This window comes from Myxine glutinosa, chromosome 7, assembly GCF_964187855.1.
Source record: "Myxine glutinosa chromosome 7, kmMyxGlut1.1, whole genome shotgun sequence".
Lineage (NCBI taxonomy): Eukaryota > Metazoa > Chordata > Myxini > Myxiniformes > Myxinidae > Myxine > Myxine glutinosa.
Window position 1 is genome coordinate 93,615,237 of NC_136267.1, and position 21,830 is coordinate 93,637,066.

A 21,830-nucleotide genomic window follows, 5' to 3' on the forward strand; every position below is an offset into this window, starting at 1 on the left:
CATGGGTTTGTACAAACCAGCAAAGCAACTTCAAATGGCCCGAGATGATTGCAGCCACATGATACTCCATCCTGGAGAACTGCATACAGTCATGGCCGAGCTTCGAGCTATAGGTTCTTACATGGATGGTAGCGGATTAGATTTGTGCTGGATTGAAGCAGAGTTATACGGCGCAGCTACTGTTAAACAAATTATTGATGGACGTCATGTGAAAAGAGGAATAACAGCCCACTTGACTACTGTGCAAGCTTTTTTTTACCTTGTACGTTGAGGCTTTCTTCAAAGAAAAAGGGGAACTACACCACAAATGCACTGAAAAGGCTGACAAGCTCAACAAGGCATGCAGAGATAATAATGTTGAGAAAATACAGAGAGCTCATGAAGATATGAAACATACAGTGGATTCACCTGGAATCCTGGATAAGATGAGTGAATTTGATGAAGCTATAGCTAACAGACCACTGGCACGGGCCATCTGCCAGTATATGACGATGGTTTTGGAAATGCTAACGTACATAAGAGCAGTGCGAAGCGGTGACAGGATGCTTCATCTTGATGCAACGGAAACGTTTGTAAAGTACTTCTTTGCCCATGACAAGTTGAACTATGCCCGCTTGCTCTCTGTGTACTTGGCAGACATGAAAGCTTTGGCCAAATCAGATCCAGAAATATGGGCCGAGTTTATGGATGGAAATTGGGTTGTCAACAAGAACATCAACCCATTCTGTGCAATTTGTCCCGATCACGCTCTCGAGCAAGTAAACCGGATGATGAAAGTACTTGGTGGACTCATTGGTATTACACTCAGCCCCTTGGCCCGCGCAAAGTTCTTCTTAGTGGCACCAGATCTTGCCCGGCTAGCAAAAGAAGCAGAGGCAATAGCTGTTGTAACAAGAAACCAAACAATGAAGCAGCATCATGAGAATACAGATGCCAAAACCAAACTACAGGTGAAGAACATAGCTGCACTGAAGGATACTATCAACAAGTTCACAAACCCCTTTACAGATGAATGTGAGCAGTTGATCAATATGGTTACCAAAGCCGTCATGCCAGAGAGAGTCCTACATGACATTTGCAGAAGAACACAGATTGGAGAGGAGTGTTTTGCTCAATTTGTTTCAGATAGAATCACTACAAACAATGTCAACATTTGGGCGCCAATGAAGAAACAGAAGTTGCAGATGTGGTCGTCAAGTGCGATGAAAACTCAGACAAAAATTGAAGACAAAATTGTGGAACTCCAGGAAGATCGGGCACTGTTTGCCCGTTTACTGGTAGTATCCAAAGCAAGAGATATTGACCTTAAGCAAGCTGTTGGTACATATGAATTTTCTGTAGTACCGAGGTCGTTGTTTGCAGCCGATGGTTCACTCCTTCACACCACATCGAAGAGTGACCTGATGTTGATACTAGAAAACCTGCCAAAGGTTGAAGCAGTGACCCAGGAAAATAATAACCAAAGAGTGGATCAAGCTGGAGTCAACTATAAGTGTGTTGCTGTCATCGATACAATGGCTGATTTACAAACATTGGACAAGCCAGAATGCATCAAAACCTCTCATGACCTAGCAAACCACTTCATTGGACGCCACTGGCAGAAGTATGGTGACTACGACAAGGTACATTTGGTGTTTGACCGTTATGACACTGGAGAATCTCTGAAAGCTTCAACCCGTGAGAGACGTTTGGGTGGTAACAGGGCAGTGGTGTATCATATTACTGATTCCACATCAATTGGCAAACTAAGCATGCAGCAGTTGCTTGCCCATGTGTCAACGAAAGATGCATTAACTGCCTATTTGGCTGAAAAGATACTGCAACATGATGTAACAATGGGCAAGTCCCTTGTGGTTGCCTGGCGGAATAAGGCAAGAGCTACACATAGAGCAGCAGTTGACCTCTCAAGTAGTCAAGAAGAAGCAGATACCAAACTCATTCTGCATTCCATTGATGCTTCTGTAAATGGTGCTACCTCTCTAGACATCCACTCACCAGACACCGATGTGCTTGTACTTGCCATCAGACGATACCCCAGTTTATGTCCAAATACTTCCTTTGTAACAGGGGCTGGTCAAAAACATAGGGTGATACCCCTTGAGCCCATCTGCAGTGCCTTGGGTCCAAGGAAAGCTGCAGCTCTACCGGGATTTCATGCACTATCAGGAGCAGATGTCACAGGAAAATTTGCTGGAAAAGGAAAGAATAAATTCTGGAAAGTACTGCAGGAACTTGATCCAACTGATGAGATAGTAAATGCCCTTGTACAGCTAGGAACAACAGATGAACTACCTAACACTTTGTTTGCTGCAATTGAATGATTTGTATGCAAGTTGTATCTCCCTAACACAGAGCTGTTGAATGTAGCTGATGTAAGGTGGTGGCTATTCAAGAAGAAGCAAGCTCAATCAGAAGGTTTACCTCCAACCCAAGCTGCACTGCGTAATGTCATCTTGAGAGCGCACTACCAGGCCATAATTTGGAATAATGACATCATTGCAAATCCAGACATACCAGAACCGCTGGAATGTGGTTGGAATTTGGTAGATGGCCGATATAAACCAGTCATGCCAACCTTGCCGCCTGCTCCGCAAGCAGTAATTGATCTGGTGAAATGTTCCTGTGCAAAGACACGATGTTCAAGTAATCGCTGCAAATGCAGAAGGAATGGATTGAATTGCACAGATCTTTGTAGCTGTAGTGAGGACTCAGAATCATGTGACAACTCAGAAGACACAGTTCTCTCAGATGATGAAGAGGAGGATAGTGATAGTGAAGATGAGTTGTTTTAACTTCCACAAGGATTGGAGCAGGCAATAAACTCTGGCAACCAACCACACAACTAGCATGTAGTATGGACAATGTACCACTGACTCAAAAGGATGAAATATTGATGTCATATTGGCAGTCATTTTGAATTTTCATATATTAATTCCTTGACTTGATAAGTGTATGTTCAACTACTAAACTTAGCCTAACCTCACAGAACATTCATGGCCTTATAGCAACAATAGGTTGCGTCCAATACGTCCATTTTGAAATCCAAGATGGCTGCCCTCTGCAACACTTTCAAAATTGCCAACATGGTTTTTCATGTTCTTTCGTACCTATTTAACACATTCATATAGGTGGGATCTTCTAATCATAAAAATCCCACGGGATTGCATAGTCTCCCTGACTAACAATAACGTTTTAAAATGATGTTACAATCGAACTACTTCATTAATTTCTCATCTAATTGGTGGACCAAATTATCAGCCATTTTCTTAATAATTAAAGGCTTAAAAGCAACACAAATTATAATTTATTTGCAGAAGTTTATGTACGTGTAGCATGGACAGCAAGAAATGTTGAAAGGGCAACCCTTGTTGCCCACAATTAGGTTTCCTCATCCTGCCAGTCTTATTTTGGACGAACATACTTGTGCAGAACATGAGTTTAATGCCTCGTCAAGTCAAATCAGACTACAAATACTATTCTGGTGCCGTTACTAGTCGGGAGTGATTTGTCATGGACTATGTCGATAAATATTTATGTGTGTACATGAGAATCTGCTGTTAGACTCGAATTGTTATTGACCTTCAAGGAGGTCGTAATCGTTCTACTCTCCTAGTCTAGTCAAAATGTGATCCCAGTCCAAATATTGTGTTGGAATCTTTAATGCCCTTCAAGTAACTTGGAATGTGCATGAAAATACCACATTATGAAAGGGCAGTGCTGCATACATAGCCTCAGCGAATAATATTAATAACAATAACTAGAGTTAAAAGCATCTATTGAGGCTTCCAAGCAGGAACACCTCGGGTTGAAAGAAGGATCCACAAAACACCTTCATATTTGGCATTTTTGAAACTGGCAAAACTACAAGCCGATGAAAAATCTACCCTTCCTTTCAAATAATTTTTTTTTTTTTTACCTCTGCCACAAAGGTGGTCAGAGGTTATGTATTCACCCCTGTTTGTCTGTCTGTGAGCAGCCAATCTCAAAAGGTAAATTTTTTTTATTATTATTTTTGTATACAAGATCGAGGCTCGTGAAAGAGCTAACATTAATCACACAAAAAGTCAAACCGACACAAACCAACACATAAAACACAAAATAAGGAGAGCGGTAGACAAGATGGAGGAGAGAGGGCGAAGGACACAAACACAACATTTGAGAGCAGGGACATTTTTTTTTTTTTTGTATACAGAGTCGAGGCTCGTGAAAGAGCTAACATTTATCAAACAAACAAATCAAACAAACAAGCAAACAAAGTATATAAAAAGGGGAGCAGTTGACAAGATGGGGAGAGAAGGGGAAGCACACAAACATAACATTTGAGAGCAGGGACATCGGGAGATGTGTGAGAGGGAGAGGGCCTGGAGGGGGGGGGGGGGGGGGGCAGGATAGGTATAAAACGCAAGGACACCAAGGACTTCCAGGAAAGAAGTCAGCACCTCAAAAAGTGGATTTGGGGTGAAATTAGCACCTGAACACCTGGAGGACATCGAGAGAACTGTGGGAGGGAGAGGGCTTGGGGGGAGGTGGGAGAGGTATAAAACATATGGACACTGCAAGGACTTCCAGGAAAGAAGTTGGAATTTCGAAAAAGTGTATCGGGTGAATTAGCAGGGGTATAAAAGATCAAGATTTTGGATGGGGGAAGACAAGAGATGGTGGTGAACAGCTGTTTTAAAGACCTGGAGGGAGGAGTGGGATTGAAGAGAGTGAGGGAGTTTGTTCCAGAGGCGGGAAAAAGATGGAATAAAAGAGCGAAGGTGAGCAGAGAGTTTTGATTTTGGCAATTTCACCAGAAGAGGGTTGCTGGCAGATCTTATGCGTCCTGCAGGAACATTTGGGGGACACAGCACAGACAGAGCTGGGGGAGCTAGGCCAGAGAGGAGTCGGTAGAAGACAGAAAGACCACCTACCTGCCTGCGGTGAGTGAGTGAAAAGCCTGTCGTAAAAGAAAACTGCTGTACGAGCTGGCAGATAGTGAGACCCAAAAGCTTGAGCGACAGAACTTCTTGGAGACGATTGTTGAGAAAGTAGATGGGAGGGTTTTCCAGTCGGTCTTTTCGGAGAGACATAGTAAGAGTGAGATTTGTCAGGATTGAAAGACATGTTCCACTTGTTTGACCAGTCTGTGATTTTGTCCAGGTCTGCAGAGAGTGAGGAGGCTGCAGACTCCCGATCTGAGGGATGAGGAATGGAGCGGCAGAGCGTGGAGTCATCAGCAAAGAGATAGAGAGGATTTTCCAGAGAGTCGGAGAGATCATTGATGAAGACCAGAAAAAGCACAGGGCCCAGAACACTACCTTGGGGAACTCCAGCTAGAACAGGAAGGGGAGATGAGAGAAATCCATTCAGGGCCACACGTTGACTATGACCAGAGAGGAAATCCACAAGCCAAGCCTGGAGATTTCCATGGATACCATAGGAGGAGAGTTTGGTAAGCAGAGCTGGGTGCCAGACCGTATCAAAGGCACGTGATATGTCAAGGGAGACAGCTCTGATTTCCTGTTTGGCATTTAGGACCTCCATCCATTGTTGAGACAGCAGAAGCAACATGTCCAGAGTAGAATGACCTGGTCTGAATCCAAATTGATGATCGGAGATCAAGCCATTGGAGAAGAGGAAGGATTTGATATCCGAAGCAATGATGGATTCCATGACTTTGCTGATAATTGGGAGCAGGTTGATTGGTCTGTAGTTGCAAGGATCTGTTTTTGCACCTTTTTTGTGTAAAGCGGTAATGTTTGCTGAATTCCAAGATGCTGGCAGATGACCTTGAGCAAAAGAGAGGGTGAAAAGAACAGAGAGAGGGTGAGATAGAGTGGCAGAGCAGGATTTTAGGACCCGTGGGCTGATGCCGGCTGGACCAGTTGCAGAATCAGTCGAGGTTTGACAAAAACTTCTCCACCTTATCAGGAGAGAAGGACACAGAGTCCAGGAGCAGTTGGGTTCGACTGGGTAAGGTAGGAACAGAGAGATGGGTTTGGGACACAATATTTTGAGGCAAACACAGAGTTGGGGCATTCGGCTTTGTCACGTGCGGTGTCAACTGTGTAGCCATTTGAGGTAAGGGAGGGGATGGAGGGGGAACAAACACCAGAAACGGATTTGACCAGATGCCACCAGGATTTGGAGGAAGGACACAGGTTTGAGAGTTCATTCTTGAGTGTGGAGAGATAGTGCTTCCTGGCACTCCTGAGGGTAGACACACACTTGTTCCGAGCTTGGTGGAAGGAACTGAGATTGCCTTCAGTTGGATTTGCCTTCCAAGAGGCAAAGGCAAGTTGTTTCAGGGCAACTGCCTCACCACAAGATTCAGTGTACCATGGATGGGAGGAAGGGTAAGACAACTGAAGACGAGATGGGAAAAATCTGTGCATGAGAGAGATGTTTGCTTTGGAAGAATTCCCAGGAAGAATTGATGTAAAATTAAATTTTGATGAAGAATAAAATTGATGTAAATTATGCATGGATTCGTATGAAACTTGATGGGCAGATTGAGTGTGTGACAAGGACGAAATGATTTTGATTTTGGTGAAGAGCCGGGTCTGGATATGAGCATTTTAAAAAGAGATTCTTCACGGTTAAGGGATCGGGCCAAAAACAATATATAGCAAACTATTTCAAAAAGTTATGGACGATGATAACAAAACTTAGTGGATGAGTTGGTTCGGTGACGATAACAAGCAAATTCGATTTTTGTTCAGGTCCCGATCCAGATCTGGCCTATCACTGGGATCCAAAACAAACTGTTCAGCCTGGTGGAGCTATGCGCTCTACCGAGTGCCGTTCTAGTAGTTACAGTGAATGCCATATTGGTTTCTAAGGAAAGATTCTTGGGATATGGCCACGTGTTTAAATAATCGTTCTGGTCCTATAACATACAAATATCACTTGGGCCTATAACCGATATAAACCGATAAAACTGTCAGTTTTGATTGGCTCATGCCTACCATTTTATTTCTATAGGGAAACTTCTTCACAAGTATGAATGGTCCCACTCCAGAGATGTGAAGTTTCGTATCGATCGGTTCAAGAGAAGATCGTTGAATTTCTTTGGGGAACCAAAAAAAAAGTATTTCTTGACTTGTAACAGCAGACTCTGTGGGAATGTTGTTATAGTGTCTGCTCTGAGTCTGAGGATTTGCGGTTCGATTCTGACCCTGTCCGAGTCGTATCAAATAGTTTTAAAATGGTCCATGCTGCTTTCTCTCTTACAACAACAACAACAACAACATGCATTTTAAGGCCATTTTCCCTGCTAGAGCGGGGGTTAGCCTTGCGGTCCCCATGACAATCTTCTCCATCTTGCCCTATTTTCTGCATCTCTCCTTGTTAACCTCCTTGCCCGCATTTCTTCTTCCACCATCTTTAGCCAAGTCTTTCTCGGTCTTCCCCGTCCTCTACTTCCTTCTACATTAATTTCCATCACTCTTCTCAACCAGTCACTTTCATCCTTCCTCAACACATGACCAAACCATCTCAACCTGTTCCTCTTCACAGCATCAATCACAGGCAATATTCCCATCATCTTTCGCAACTCTCTTAATGCTCAGCATTTTTGAAGGTTGGAGTACAGCCAACCCTCGTGGGATAGCATCTCATTTTGGGGAAAGTGAGGGGCTGGGGAATTGTGGTGTGGGTGAGGGGGGCATCTCTCAATATACCCCGCTGATTGTGTAGAGAAAAGCGAGTTTCCCTGAAGTTGATGGCTGTCTCGTGTTAAAAATCAAGTCTTGTATTGTCTGCTGTCTGTTTTGCATGTGTGTTTGTGTGGTTTGTGTCACAGCTTGTGATCCTCATGATAGTTGTAAACTGACCATTTGGTGGTGGCTCTGTTGTTAGCTCTTTGGGCATTGTAAAAAAACAATGTAGTGTATTTACCGAAGTAAATTGTGTTGTTAAAGGTCTTTTAACAGTCTACAAGGATAGAAGGAAATGGATTTGGCACAAAACATCCCGTGGAGGTTAATTTTGTTCCTTATAAAGGGAACTGGTTTAACGGTGAGTTAATGGCACACTGTTATCCATACTTTGAAAGCCCACCTTTGACAAAGGAATTTTGTGGGCGATTCGTTAATTTATTTATTTTCTTACTTTCCTTGATGAGCTGTACCATACTCTTTACGTAGCTTTGGTGCTATCGAAGTAGTTTCTTGGCATGGGTTATGTTGGGTGGTTTGGCATTTCTTCCCCAGCAGTCAGTCAGTAGGAATTTGTAATTTGGCCAGGGTACTGGCAATAGATAGCTCGGTTACTCTTCTTCACGAAGGACACCGTGGAATCTTTATCATCCACTGACTAATTCTGGAAGATGGGACTCAGTTCAATGTCCATCCGATGGATGACACTCACATTGGTAACTCGCCCTGTGTGTGAAACAATACTACTACTACTACTACTACCACTACCACTACTACTACTACTACTACCACTCCCACTACTCCCACTACTCCGCTACTACTACTCCTATACTCATACTCATCCTCATCCTCCCCAAGTAAGTAGGGTAGCAACACCCTAGGGGGTTGACCCTTTTGCACTTTGTTCCCTTGGGATGAGGGAACATGAGGTTATGGCAGGAATTTGGAATCATTTTGGCCATGGTGCTGGCGATTGTTTGCCTACTCTTTGTGAAGGGCACCGTGGGATCTTTAACGTCCACCAACTAATGCTGGCATATGGGACGCCTGCTTAATGTCCATCTGTGGGACGTCACACACGTTTGTGACTCGCACTGTATTTGAAACACCTGGATGACAGTTTATAGCTGAGCCAGGATTCAAACCCAGGCTAGACAGCTTAGAGCTAAGTCCACATACATCCAGTCTATCCTGCCATCCCTACTCTTTCCCTTATTTCCGTCCTATTAAACTTGGTGAATATATCATTTCTGTGCACTTCAGTTGTTTTCCTAAAGTTGGCCTTTGCCAAAGAAGGCTTAAAAATGACAACCTTAGCTCTGCAGTAGAGGCTGTTCTGAGTGACCATGTAACATGGAGGTCACAAACGAACATGTCTGGCAGTGGTTGCTGCCATTGGGAGCGTCAGGCGGAAGTTGTTGCCAGTGAGAGTGGCAGACAGTGGTTGCTGCCAGTGGGAGTATGGAATTGATGCATACAGTATCCTTAAGGAAAATGCACTCGATTTAAATTTGATATAATGTTTCAATTATTTCCTGGCAGCAGATCATTTGTGGGTGAATTTATTTTGGGGGAAGGAGTGCAGGTTGATATTGGGCAGTAGTTTTTGACCTTTGACATATTTTGTGAAAACATTTATTGGCTACAAAATGTGTCCATCTCCAGTGAGAAAGTAAGTGGTAATGTTGATTTTCCTTTCCTGTTGCTCGGCTAAGGTACTTATTTGTCCCTACATTTTTGTACACAGAAACTGTGACGGAATTAAACAAGGGTCACTGCACATCACATATTTTGGGATTGATGGCATTTTTATTTCTAGCTTACTTTCCCTCGTACATAAATCCGTAAGCAACATATGCAGATGGTTGCATTAATGGGCTGAAACGCAGCTGGCGATGTTTGCCTCCAGGTAACGCTTTGGTGACCTCACGGACGGACGTCGGAGTGGTGCGTCTGTCCGTGTCCTGCAGCCAGCCGGGCGCACCTAAGGAGCGTTTAAAATTCCCATCACGACGCCCTGTCTACATATCGGCTAAACGGACTGCTCTGTAGTTGGGAACAGCTGGCGTGGGTTGATGCAGAGCTAAAAGAAAGAAAAAAAAAAAAAATCAGTGGGAGGAACATAATTTATAAATGAGGTGGTTCAGCAGGGCAGACAGCTGGCCAGCAGGAATGACCTGCCATGGAAGAACGTTTCCTGTGACCTTGAATAAGCTGTTGGTAATCATAATGCAATTTTTGCCTCTAATGATATTCAAGGTGTCCCAGGACAGTTTATCTCCCTCCCACCCCTTTCCTTGGCTAAACCCCAATATATAAATATTTAGGTTCATGAAAATGCGCAATAAACAGGCAGGATGAGCAATTTATTGTCAGAGGCATGGAGAGAAAAATTTAAATGGAAGCAGCAAAATCAAAATAATTAAATGTATTTCAGGTGTGCAGCTTTGAATTGGAACGGTGGGAATTCCAAGCACCGCTTCGAAGTTTGGCACAAGATGATGGAATTGTCCGTCTTGAAATTGTGCAGAAAAGAATTTGACTGGGCAAAGCTCCTTGACGATTCCACAGATTAGAGGATGCGGAAATGAATGAATGATGACACCGAGTTGGTTCCATGTGTGAAGTTGGGCAGGAATCGGGTGATCAACAGGTCCAGAACCGCTTACGGGTGTGCAGGACCAGTACCTATCGAATGCAAAAGTAGGCCTTTATGTGTCCGAACTGTAATGGAATTGTAAATTCCTGTTGTAATCTACGAGCAGTATTTCAGCAGCACGACTGTGCAGCCAGAAATGATGGAGCCAACAGCATCTGTATGAAGAAGAATAGGAGAGAGATGAAGCTGTGGAACTGGAGATTAATGGATCGCAAAAATAGCAGCCTCTGCAAAATTAAGGATACTGAATTATCTGGAGACGATGGACTTGTCTCTGGATAGACAACAACGCTCGATTTGTGTCTGACACGATATACTAATTACACCGAACACTTTTGGCTCTAGAGCTTCACAAATCTCTAAGTGAAGAGGTGCAGACTCTGGGCTACCGTGATGAAGCATCAACTCTCAGATTGTTCTTTACGTAGAGATGGGCAGAGGAAACTATGCGAAGCACCTGATGATAGTACCTGCTAGCCGTGATCGAGTTGTTCACCTGTGGAACAAACAGCACGGAAATGTGTTTTGTTCATTCTGCTGTGCGGTCTGTGGATCAGACAGTCGGGAGGAGCAGAGAGTCAATATGATGATAGGTTTGGTTTTTCAGCAGGGATTTTATAATGAAACACAGAGTATGAAACAACAACAACAACAACAACAACATGCGAGTTATTATATGGTAGCACACACCTACAGTCACTGTCTTAACTCTCAATCACACTCTATCTCAATTCTCAGAATTCTCAGATTCTCAGAAATCGATTGACTCTTGGGACGAATTCTCAATTCTTGGGATCTTGGAATTCCTGGGATGAATTCTCTTGGGATTGACTCTTGGGAGGAATTCTCAATTCTTGGGATCTTGGAATTCTTGGGATGAATTCTCTTGGGATTGACTCTTGGGACGAATTCTCAATTCTTGGAATCTTAGAATTCTTGGGATGAACTCTCTTGGGACGAATTCTCAATTCTTGGGATCTTGGAATTCTTGGGATGAATTCTCTTGGAATGGATTCTCAATTCTTGGGATCTTGGAATTCTTGGGATGAATTCTCTTGGGATTGACTCTTGGGACAAATTCTCAATTCTTAGAATCTTGGAATTCTTGGGATGAACTCTCTTGTGAAGAATTCTCAATTCTTGGGATCTTGGAATTCTTGGGATGAATTCTCTTGGGTTTGACTCTTGGGGCGAATTCTCAATTTTTGGGATCTTGGAATTATTGGGATGAATTCTTTTGGGATTGATTCTTGGGATTAATTCTCAATTCTTGGGATTTTGGAATTCTTGGGATGAATTCTCTTGGGATTGACTCTTGGGACTAATTCTCAATTCTTGGAATCTTAGAATTCTTGGGATGAACTCCCAAGTTCTCCCAATGGGGGATGAACTCCCCATTTCCCCAGATAGTTTTCACTGTTATTAACCTTCAATGTTTACACTTTCCCCTCAAGTTATGTATTCCGTCATATTTTATAACACCTTTTTCTTCTTCTTCTTTAAAAGGCTGCTTTCGACTTGCTCACCAAATCAATTCATCCCAAAAAAAATATCCATCTCCTATAGTGCCTTTTTTCTACATTCCCTAAACTCTCCTGCACTCCATCCTCCATCCAGCGTCCTTAAACGTATTTTTAACTCGAAGGTCACAAGAAACTCATTTTGCAATAAATGTTCGTTTCCCATAAATCGTACACTTTCTAAAATCCAATCTCACCCCTCCCCTCCAAATCTTCCCCATAACCCCTCCCCTCCAAATCTTCCCCATCACCCCTCCCCTCCAAATCTTCCCCATCACCCATCCCTTTCAAATCTCCCCCCTTGCCCCCTCCCTCCTAAACTACCCCCTCACCCCTCCCCGCCAAGACGCCTCCTCGCCCCTCCCCTCCTAGACTCCTGCCTCACCCCTCCCCTCCAAATCTCCCCCATATCCCATCCCTTTCAAATCCCTCCCCTTGTCCCTTCCCTCCCAAACTCCCCCCTCACCCCTCCTCTTCAAATCTCCCCACCCTCATTGCTTCTCAATTTCCCCCCTCTCGATCCCCCTCCTCAAAGCGTCCTCCCCGCTTCTTCCCCCTTCCAACTCTCACCTCCATCTCCCCCAACCTTCTGCCTCGCTCTTCCCCCTCCTCAAATAACACCTCATTGTGCCTCACCCAATCAGCATCAAACCTTTTGTCCTCCCCATCCTTCCCTTTCTCCGAGCTATTCTGAAATCTCTGGCACACCTTCAACAGCTCTCCCTACCTCTTCCACCTCTTCCACATCTTACCCTACCCCTCCTCCCCCCTGTTCTGTATCTGATGCTCCCCCTTCCTCTTCATTAACGGTATGGACCTCAAACATCCGGGGCCTTCGTTCAAACTTAACTGATCTCTCCATACAGGTTGCTTCTGTCAAACCAGACGTGATCTGCTTAACAGAAACTTTCCTCCTTTATGATGTCTCTGATTCCTTAGTATCTCTCCCGGGCTACTCCCTCCTCCGGTATGATAGACCTGAGCCTCGTCCTGGAGGCGGGGTTGCTATCTTTATCAAAAACTCTCTTCCTCACTCGCCCTGCACTGCACTCTCTCCACCTCACCCCCAGGAATACCTCTGGCTACGGCTTGCCCTTCGCTCCCACCTCTTGTTCATATGTGTGTTGTACCGTCCACCAAACAGTGATGACTCCATCTACATCTCGCTGTCTGATAATATGGACCAACTTCTATCTACTCATCCCAACTCTCTCTTCCTCATATGTGGTGATTTCAACTGTCATCATGCCAGTTGGCTGGGTGTGGGTACCTCTCTCACCAGCCATGGCTCCTCAGCAAAGGACTTCTGCGACTCACTGGGACTGACACAATCTGTCAATTTCCCGACCCGGATCTCAGTCAACGGAACATCTTCTCTTCTGGACTTGGTTATGACTAACTTCCCTGAAAATGTCTGCTGCTCTTCTTCTGCTCCAATCGGATCATCTGATCATGTCCTTGTTGAAGTGGACATCTCTCTGACCATCCTCAAGGAGCCTGCTCAGCGTCGACGAGTCTGGCATTTCACTCAGGCCAACTGGCACGGTCTTCAAGCAGCCATCAATCATCTGGACTGGTCTCCCATCTCTACCACCTCTGACATCAACTCATCCTGGGAATTCTTCCAAAGTAAATTGCTCTCTCTCATGCACAGATTTATCCCATCTCGTCTTCAGTTGTCATACCCTTCCTCCCGTCCATGGTACACGGAATCTTGTGGTGAGGCTGTTGCCCAGAAACAACTTGCCTTAGTCTCCTGGAAAGCAAATCCAACGGAAGGAAATCTCATTTCCTTTCACAAAGCCCAAAACAAGTGTGTGTCCACCCTCAGGAGAGCCAGGAAACAATATCTCTCCGTTCTCAAGACCGAACTCTCTTATCTGTCTCCCTCTTCCAAATCCTGGTGGCGTCTGGTCAAATCCGTTTCTGGTGTTTGTTCCCCCTCCATCCCCTCCCTTACCTCAAACGGCTACACAGCTGACTCCGCACGTGAAAAAGCTGAATGCCTCAACTCTGTGTTTGCCTCTAAATCTTGTGTCCCAAATCCATCCCTCTCTGTACCCACCATACCCAGTCGTACCCTGCTGCTCCTGGACTCAGTGTCCTTTCCTCCTGACAAGGTGGAAAAGTTTCTGTCAACCCTCGACTCTGTTACGGATTTATGTGAATTGATGTGAATTACTATTCAGGTCTTTGCTTATTAATGTGTAGTCGATTAAAGGTTGTTGTGATTAAAGGGTCAGGAGCCCTTCTGGGGAAAAGGAGACCGGAAACGGAAGAAGAAAAGACACGAGATCCGGGAGAGGCGGCGATCTTCTTCCTCTTCCTCGCCGAGCTCCGACGTGAGCGGTATCGATATTGAGCAGCGTGGGGGGGACGCTGCGTTTGAAAGCCCGTCTGGCGAAAGGAGTTACCTGCGCGGGGTAATTACCCCTTTACACGTCAAGGTGCCGTGGGTTCGTGCACGGAACCAAGCGTCCGGCACAGTTCGCCTCACCATCTACAAGGACGCGTACGGGTCGCACCTTGGGCCTCGCGCGCTGGGCAAGCCGCGCGTTGCTTTGCCCGCTTTGCTCGCTTTGCTTGGCAAGGAGGGGTGCGCTGCAGCCGTTGTTCCCGGTACGTGACGTGCACGTTTGGGAGCACGTCAGCCAGGGGTTCGTTCAACCGCCCGTGTGCGGAGAAGCCGACCTATGCCTTGGTCTGGAGGGGCCCAGAGACATTGTGAGGGACAGTGACCCAAAAGGGGTCGTGAGTGGGGAAAGGGGACACATATATAAGATGGCCATCTTTGTAATATTGATTGTTGATTGTTGATGGTTGTTGATTGCTCGGGGAATATATCATTGATTATTCCGGATCCTTGGTGTGGGGTTTCTTATTGACTGGAATTCATATTGATTGCGTTACGAAAGCGCATAAATAATAGATCTTTCTGGCGGAGTTCCTCTCACGGTCCGGGGGTCACCGAGACCAGGTAGTCACCGGGAGGACCACGCAACAGAATTGGGGGCTCGTCCAAATTACGATTTGCGGATTCGCAATTGGGTCTACGTCCGGGATCTAAAATTGTATAAAATAATAAAATAATATTTTTATTAATTAAAATTTATTAATTAAATATTAATTGTTAAATTTTTGGGAAATTGGGGGTAAAGTCTTGGGTGAAGGTTAACAGGTGTTAACGATAGGCACCATGGCGTTTGTGGCACAGAACTTTGCGGTAACCCCGAGTGAGGCACAGTTCCGAGCGTTACTAAAGTCGGACCTCTTGAAATTGGCCAAACATTTTAACTTGGAGGTCCGAACTAATTTGAGGAAGGCAGAGTTGCAGACCACGGTGATACAATCTATGGTGGGATTAGGAACATGGGACGAGTTAGCCTGGGAGTGCCTACCCGAAGAACCAGAAGACGTTGAGCTCCGGAAACTGGAGTTGCAATTACGGAGCCAGGAACGGATCAAAGAAGAAGAAAGGAAAGAAGAAAAGGAAAGAGCAGAAGAGGAAAGGAAAGCAGAAGAGAGGAGAGAAGAGAAACAAGCAGAGGAAAGGAGAGTGGAACGAGAACTCCAGGAAAGGTTAAAAGAAGAAGAAAGGAAAGCAGAAAAGGAAAGAGCAGAAGAAGAAAGGAAAGCAGAAGAGAGGAGAGAAGAGAAACAAGCAGAGGAAAGGAGAGTGGAACGAGAACTCCAGGAAAGGTTAGAAGGGAGAAAAGCAGAGGAGAGGAGAGCTGCCAGGGAACTCGAAGCAGAGGAGAGAAAAGCCGAAAGGGAGTTGAAGGAACGTGATCTGGCGCTTCAGCAAGAGATGGAGTTAATGAGAGAACGGGGAGAGGTACCACCCTTGCTGACGGGGTCGACACCTAGCCAGAACACCTGGGAGGTGGGCAGACATGTGAGGCTGGTTCCACCCTTCAGTGAAAAGGAAGTCACTCAATTTTTTCCACACTTTGAGAAAGTGGCTCGACAATTGAACTGGCCGGAGGAGGCCTGGACCATACTAGTGCAAAGTGTGCTGGTGGGTAAAGCTCAAGAGATTTATTCGGCGCTACCAATGGACCAATGTGCAGATTATGAGGTATTGAAGAAGCACATCCTCAAAGCCTATGAGTTGGTTCCGGAAGCTTACCGGCAAAAATTCAGGAATGCCAGGAAGAGGGAGAGTGAGACCCATGTGGAGTTTGCTAGAGTGAAAGAAAATATGTTTGATCGGTGGAGTGAGTCAAAAGGAGTCGGGAACGACTTCGAAGCATTGCGTGACCTGATGCTGGTGGAGGAATTTCAACAGTGTGTCCACGAGGACATCAAAGTGTACCTGCAGGAAAAGAAAGTACCGAAGTTGTGGGACGCAGCCACCATGGCAGATAATTATGCCTTAACACACTGGATAGGGGTCCACGAACCTAACTCCTCGCCTAGATCTCCGCAGGGGAGGTGTGGAACAGCAGGTGCGGAGAACGACAATACATGGCGGCGGCCTCGAGATGATTATGGGGACAACGCTGATACCCGAACTGTTCGAAATCAGGGGGCTACGGGCCCAAGACAAACTTATTTTTCGGGGGGCCCGAGGCAGACCACGAGTTTTTTCTCCGGGCCGACTTGCGCCTTTTGCAAAAAACCTGGACACTTGATGTCCAGTTGTTACCTCATGAAAAGGGAAAACCCAGAGCGGAGTCTGACTATTACCACTCCGAATGCGATGGCAAGCGTAAGAAATCGCCCACAGAAGAGTTACCAACCATTTATTTATGAGGGGTTGGTCTCACTCAAGGGAGACTTGACTAACCCAAGACCGGTTAGGGTTTTGAGGGACACAGGAGCCCATCAATCCTTAATGCTTGAAGGCATTTTGCCGTTGTCAAAGAGTACCGCAACTGGTGATAGTGTTCGGTTACAAGGGATCGGTGGCTGTGTTAGTGCCCCACTTCATGTCATCCATTTGGAATCCGATTTGGTGTCAGGACCGGTCACCGTCGGTTTACAAGCCACGCTTCCTGTAGAGGGAGTATCTGTGATTATCGGGAATGATTTGGCCGGGGGGCAAATTTATGGTAACCCGAGGGTGGGTAAAGAGCCCCGCAGGGGAAATAACACCACCCCCGCTCGGGATGGCGACAAAAGTTCCAAGTTATTTGTAGGGGGACTGAACTTCAACACAGAGGAAGAAGTTCTGACCTCTGTCTTCAACAGATATGGGCCGCTGGTGGAAGTGCGGGTGGTAAAAGACAGGGAAACGCAACGGTCAAGAGGGTTCGGCTTTGTCACGTTTGCAAGCACAAGAGATGCCAGAGAGGCAGAGAAGAATTGGAATGGTAAGGATTTGGAGGGTCGGACCATAACAGTAGGGAAGGCATTTCGTAGGTGTCGAGAGGTCTACAGAAGAGGACAACTTGGCAGTAGTTTTGGGGTTGGCAGCAGCTGATATTACTATGGAGGCTCCCAGAGTTACGGCACCTCCCGAAAGAATGAACGTCAGAGCACTGGCCGAGAAGGAGACCGCCAGTCAGGTAACGGCTGGGACGAGGGGTCCCACCGTAACTGTTAGGAGTTTGGAGAAGTTGAAGCACTATATACGGGGGAGCCGCCGAGCCGGGGCTCCTACACGGACTAACCGTGAACGCCACGTTCTTAAAGGCGTCCATGTAATGAACTTTCCTCCCCGGACTAACTGTGAACTCCACATTCCTTAAGGCGTCCATGTAGGGAATACTCAGCTGGGCCTCCCGAAAAAGTGCTATCGAGAGGTTTAAATTTGGGGGCTTTGGTCACCACTTCTTAACCGTCATTCAAGAGAAACTAGAAGTGGTTGATGCTTGGTCCAGAGGGAATTAATCTTGGGGATTGTGTGAAATTTTGTTGCTTTATTTTTAAGCGATAACTGTGCCCGGGGGGGAACTGATGATTTGGGGGGGGGGGGGGGGTGAGTTATCTGGTTTGTTTATCCAAGTTGGCCGGCAAAGAAAGTTTTCGCTGGGTTCAAACTTTCTTTCTTGAAGGGGGGGAGTGTTACGGATTTATGTGAATTGATGTGAATTACTATTCAGGTCTTTGCTTATTACAGTGTAGTCGATTAAAGGTTGTTGTGATTAAAGGGTCAGGAGCCCTTCTGGGGAAAAGGAGACCGGAAACGGAAGAAGAAAAGACACGAGGTCCGGGAGAGGCGGCGATCTTCTTCCTCTTCCTCGCCGAGCTCCGACGTGAGCGGTATCGATATTGAGCAGCGTGGGGGGACGCTGCGTTTGAAAGCCCGTCTGGCGCAAGGAGTTACCTGCGCGGGGTAATTACCCCTTTACACGTCAAGTTGCCGTGGGTTCGTGCACGGAACCAAGCATCCGGCACAGCTCGCCTCACCGTCTACAAGGACGCGTACGGGTCGCACCTTGGGCCTCGCGCGCTGGGCAAGCCGCGCGTTGCTTTGCCCGCTTTGCTTGGCAAGGAGGGGTGCGCTGCAGCCGTTGTTCCCGGTACGTGACGTGCACGTTTGGGAGCACGTCAGCCAGGGGTTCGTTCAACCGCCCGTGTGCGGAGAAGCCGACCTACACCTTGGTCTAGAGGGGCCCAGAGACATTGTGAGGGACAGTGACCCAAAAGGGGTCGTGAGTGGGGAAAGGGGACACATATATAAGATGGCCATCTTTGTAATATTGATTGTTGATTGTTGATGGTTGTAGATTGCTCGGGGAATATATCATTGATTATTCCGGATCCTTGGTGTGGGGTTTCTTATTGACTGGAATTCATATTGATTGCGTTACGAAAGCGCATAAATAATAGATCTTTCTGGCGGAGTTCCTCTCACGGTCCGGGGGTCACCGAGACCAGGTAGTCACCGGGAGGACCACGTAACAACTCTGATTCTGCAACTGGACCCGACGGCATCAGCCCACGGGTCCTAAAATCCTGCTCTGCTGCTCTATATCACCCTCTCTCTGTTCTCTTCACCCTCTCTTTTGCTCAAGGTCAACTGCCATCTGCTTGGAAATCAGCCAACATCACCGCTTTGCACAAAAAAGGTGCAAAAACAGATCCTAGCAACTACAGACCAATCAGCCTTCTCCCAATTATCAGCAAAGTCATGGAATCCATCATTGCTTCGGATATGAAATCTTTCCTCTTCTCCAATGGCTTGATCTCTGATCATCAATTTGGTTTCAGACCAGGTCACTCTACTCTGGACATGCTGCTTCTGCTGTCTCAACAATGGATGGAGGTCCTCAATGCCAAACAGGAAATTAGAGCTGTCTCCCTCGACATATCACGTGCCTTCGACACGGTCTGGCACCCCCGCTCTGCTCACCAAACTCTCCTCCTTTGGTATCAATGGAAATCTCCACGCATGGCTGGCGGACTTCCTCTCTAGTCGTCGTCAACGTGTGGCCCTGAATGGGTTTCTCTCATCTCCTCTTCCTGTTCAGGCTGGAGTTCCCCAAGGCAGTGTTCTGGGCCCCGTGCTTTTTCTGGTCTTCATCAATGATCTCTCTGACTCTCTTGAAAATCCTCTCTATCTCTTTGCTGATGACTCCACTCTCTGCCGCTCCATTCCTCTTCCCTCAGATCGACAGTCTGCAGCCTCCTCACTCTCTGAAGACTTGGACAAAATCACAGACTGGTCAAACAAGTGGAACATGTCTTTCAATCCTGATAAATCTCACACTCTTACTATGTCTCTCCGAAAAGATCGACTGGACAACCCTCCCATCTACTTTCTCAACAATCCTCTCCAAGAAGTTCTGTCGCTCAAGCTTTTGGGTCTCACTATCTGCCATGATCTTTCTTGGGAAAACCACATTTCCAAGCTGGCCTCTAAAGCCAGTCGCCGACTGGGCATCCTCCGTCGTGCGAAGTCCTTCCTCGGCACACCTGAGCTCCTCACCACATACAAGGCTTTCATCCGCAGCTCAATGGAATACTGTTCTCCCCTATGGGCCGGTGCTCCTGCCTCACACCTAGCTCGGCTTCACGCTGTTGAAACCAAAGCTTTCAGAATTATTGGAATCTCCCGCGATGAAGCTATCTCTGAGGGCCTTTCACTCACTCACCGCAGGCAGGTAGGTGGTCTTTCTGTCTTCTACCGACTCCTCTCCGGCCTTGCACCCCCAGCTCTCTCTGTGCTCTGTCCCCCAAATATTCATACATGTCACACAAGATCTGCCAGCAACCCTCTGATGGTTAAACTGCCGAAATCTCGGCTCTCTGCTCACCTTCACTCTTTCATTCCTCTTTTCTCCCGCCTCTGGAACAAACTCCCTCACTCCCTTCAATCCCACTCCTCCCTCCAGGTCTTTAAAACAGCTGTTCACCACCATCTCTTATCTTCCCCCATCCAAAACCTTGATCTTTTCTACCCCCGCTAATTCACCCCAGATCCAACTTGTTTGAAATTCCAACTTCTTTCCTGGAAGTCCTGGCAGTGTCCATATGTTTTATACCTCTCCCACCGCCCCCTTCCCATGCCCCCCCCCCAAAGCCCTCGTCCTCTCTCAGATCTCTCGATGTCTCCATGTCTCTCGGTCCCTGCTCTCAAATGTTGTGTTTGTGTCCTTCCCCCTCTCTCCCCATCTTGTCTACCGCTCCCGATGTTATATGTTTTATGTGTCGGTTTGTCTTTCTGTGTGATTAATGTTCGCTCTTTCACGAGCCTCGATCTTGTATACAAAAAAAAAAAAAAAAAAAACTCTCGGGACGAATTCTCAATTCTTGGGATCTTGGAATTCTTGGGATGAATTCTCTTGGGATTGACTCTTGGGATGAATTCTCAATTCTTGGGATCTTGGAATTCTTGGGATGAATTCTCTTGGGATTGACCCTTGGGGCGAATTCTCAATTCTTGGGATCTTGGAATTCTTGGGATGAATTCTCTTGGGATTGACTCTTGGGACGAATTCTCAATTCTTGGGATCTTGGAATTCTTGGGATGAATTCTCTTGGGATTTACTCTTGGGACGAATTGATGAATTCTCAGAAATTGAGAGTCTCAATTGACTCTTAATCTCAATGAGTTAAGTCACTGTCTTAATGAGACAGTCGGGAGGAGAAGAGAGTCAATATGATTATCGGTTTGGTTTTTCAGCAGGGATTTTATAATGAAACACAGAGGACGAAACAACAACAACATATGAGTTAATATATGTTAGCACACACCTACAGTCACTGTCTGAGCTCTTGCCTGCCAGCCTAAGGTGGCTTATTTGGCAGCGATGTTTTCATGCACGTTCGTTCTGAAGGTTAACAGAAAAGCTTTTGATGTGATACAATAATCGGATGTGATGGCTAGTTTTGTGTATCATCTCAAATACTATTGTGAGTAATCAAACTACTTTATTTATCCTTTTAAATCAAAGACCTGGTACCCTGGGTAGTTTTTTTTTAGGCAGTAACCAATGAGAATGATACTTCATTCACCACTCATTTCACCAGAGGAATTGACCTTGAAAAAGCTGTTTATTAGATTTAACAACTTCGTGAAAACTTTTTTAAATCCCTTATTGCACTTGCCGAGTAAGCATTCGGTTTGGAATGATGCTTTTCTGTGAGCCTTTTGATTTGATGAAATGTCTGAACTGGTGAACCGAAGCATGCTGGAGGTGATGAGTAATTCGATCATAAATAGGCAGATGATATGTGCAGTTGGAAAAAGGGTTTTCATCTTGTCTTTGTTCATCAGCTCCTCTAACCCTATAGAAGGGAATATGATGTAAGTGGTAAATATTCGTGGTAACTGAAGAAAACGACCAAGAACTACGAATGCTTTAGGAGCACCATACCAGTATTGTAACTTTTTTTGGAGTTCTCGATTCCATGTTTACTTCTTGTCTCCTTTCTCCCATCAATTCAGATCACACGGCCATGCTTTGGAGCATTGAGACTGGGAAATGCGTTCTGAAGTACCTGGGACACAGCGGCTCCGGTGAGCTTGGACTTCCCCAGTAAATGGCGAGCGGAACTTCTATTGAAATGCACAATGTATTGTTACGGACGCGGTTAAAGGATGTTATTTTACCGAGCGGT

General features: G+C 45.9%; 1 protein-coding gene across 5 annotated transcripts in view; it reads left to right on the forward strand.

Moving 5' to 3' along the window:
• WDR37 (WD repeat domain 37) overlaps nt 1-21,830 on the forward strand; it is a 238,826-nt gene that overhangs the window by 159,944 nt on the left and 57,052 nt on the right. For all 5 annotated transcript variants that reach the window (XM_078782006.1, XM_078782007.1, XM_078782008.1 and 2 more), the window contains one exon: nt 21,658-21,729. In XM_078782006.1, the coding sequence (XP_078638132.1) occupies nt 21,658-21,729 (72 nt within the window). The remainder of the gene's footprint in view (nt 1-21,657; nt 21,730-21,830) is intronic.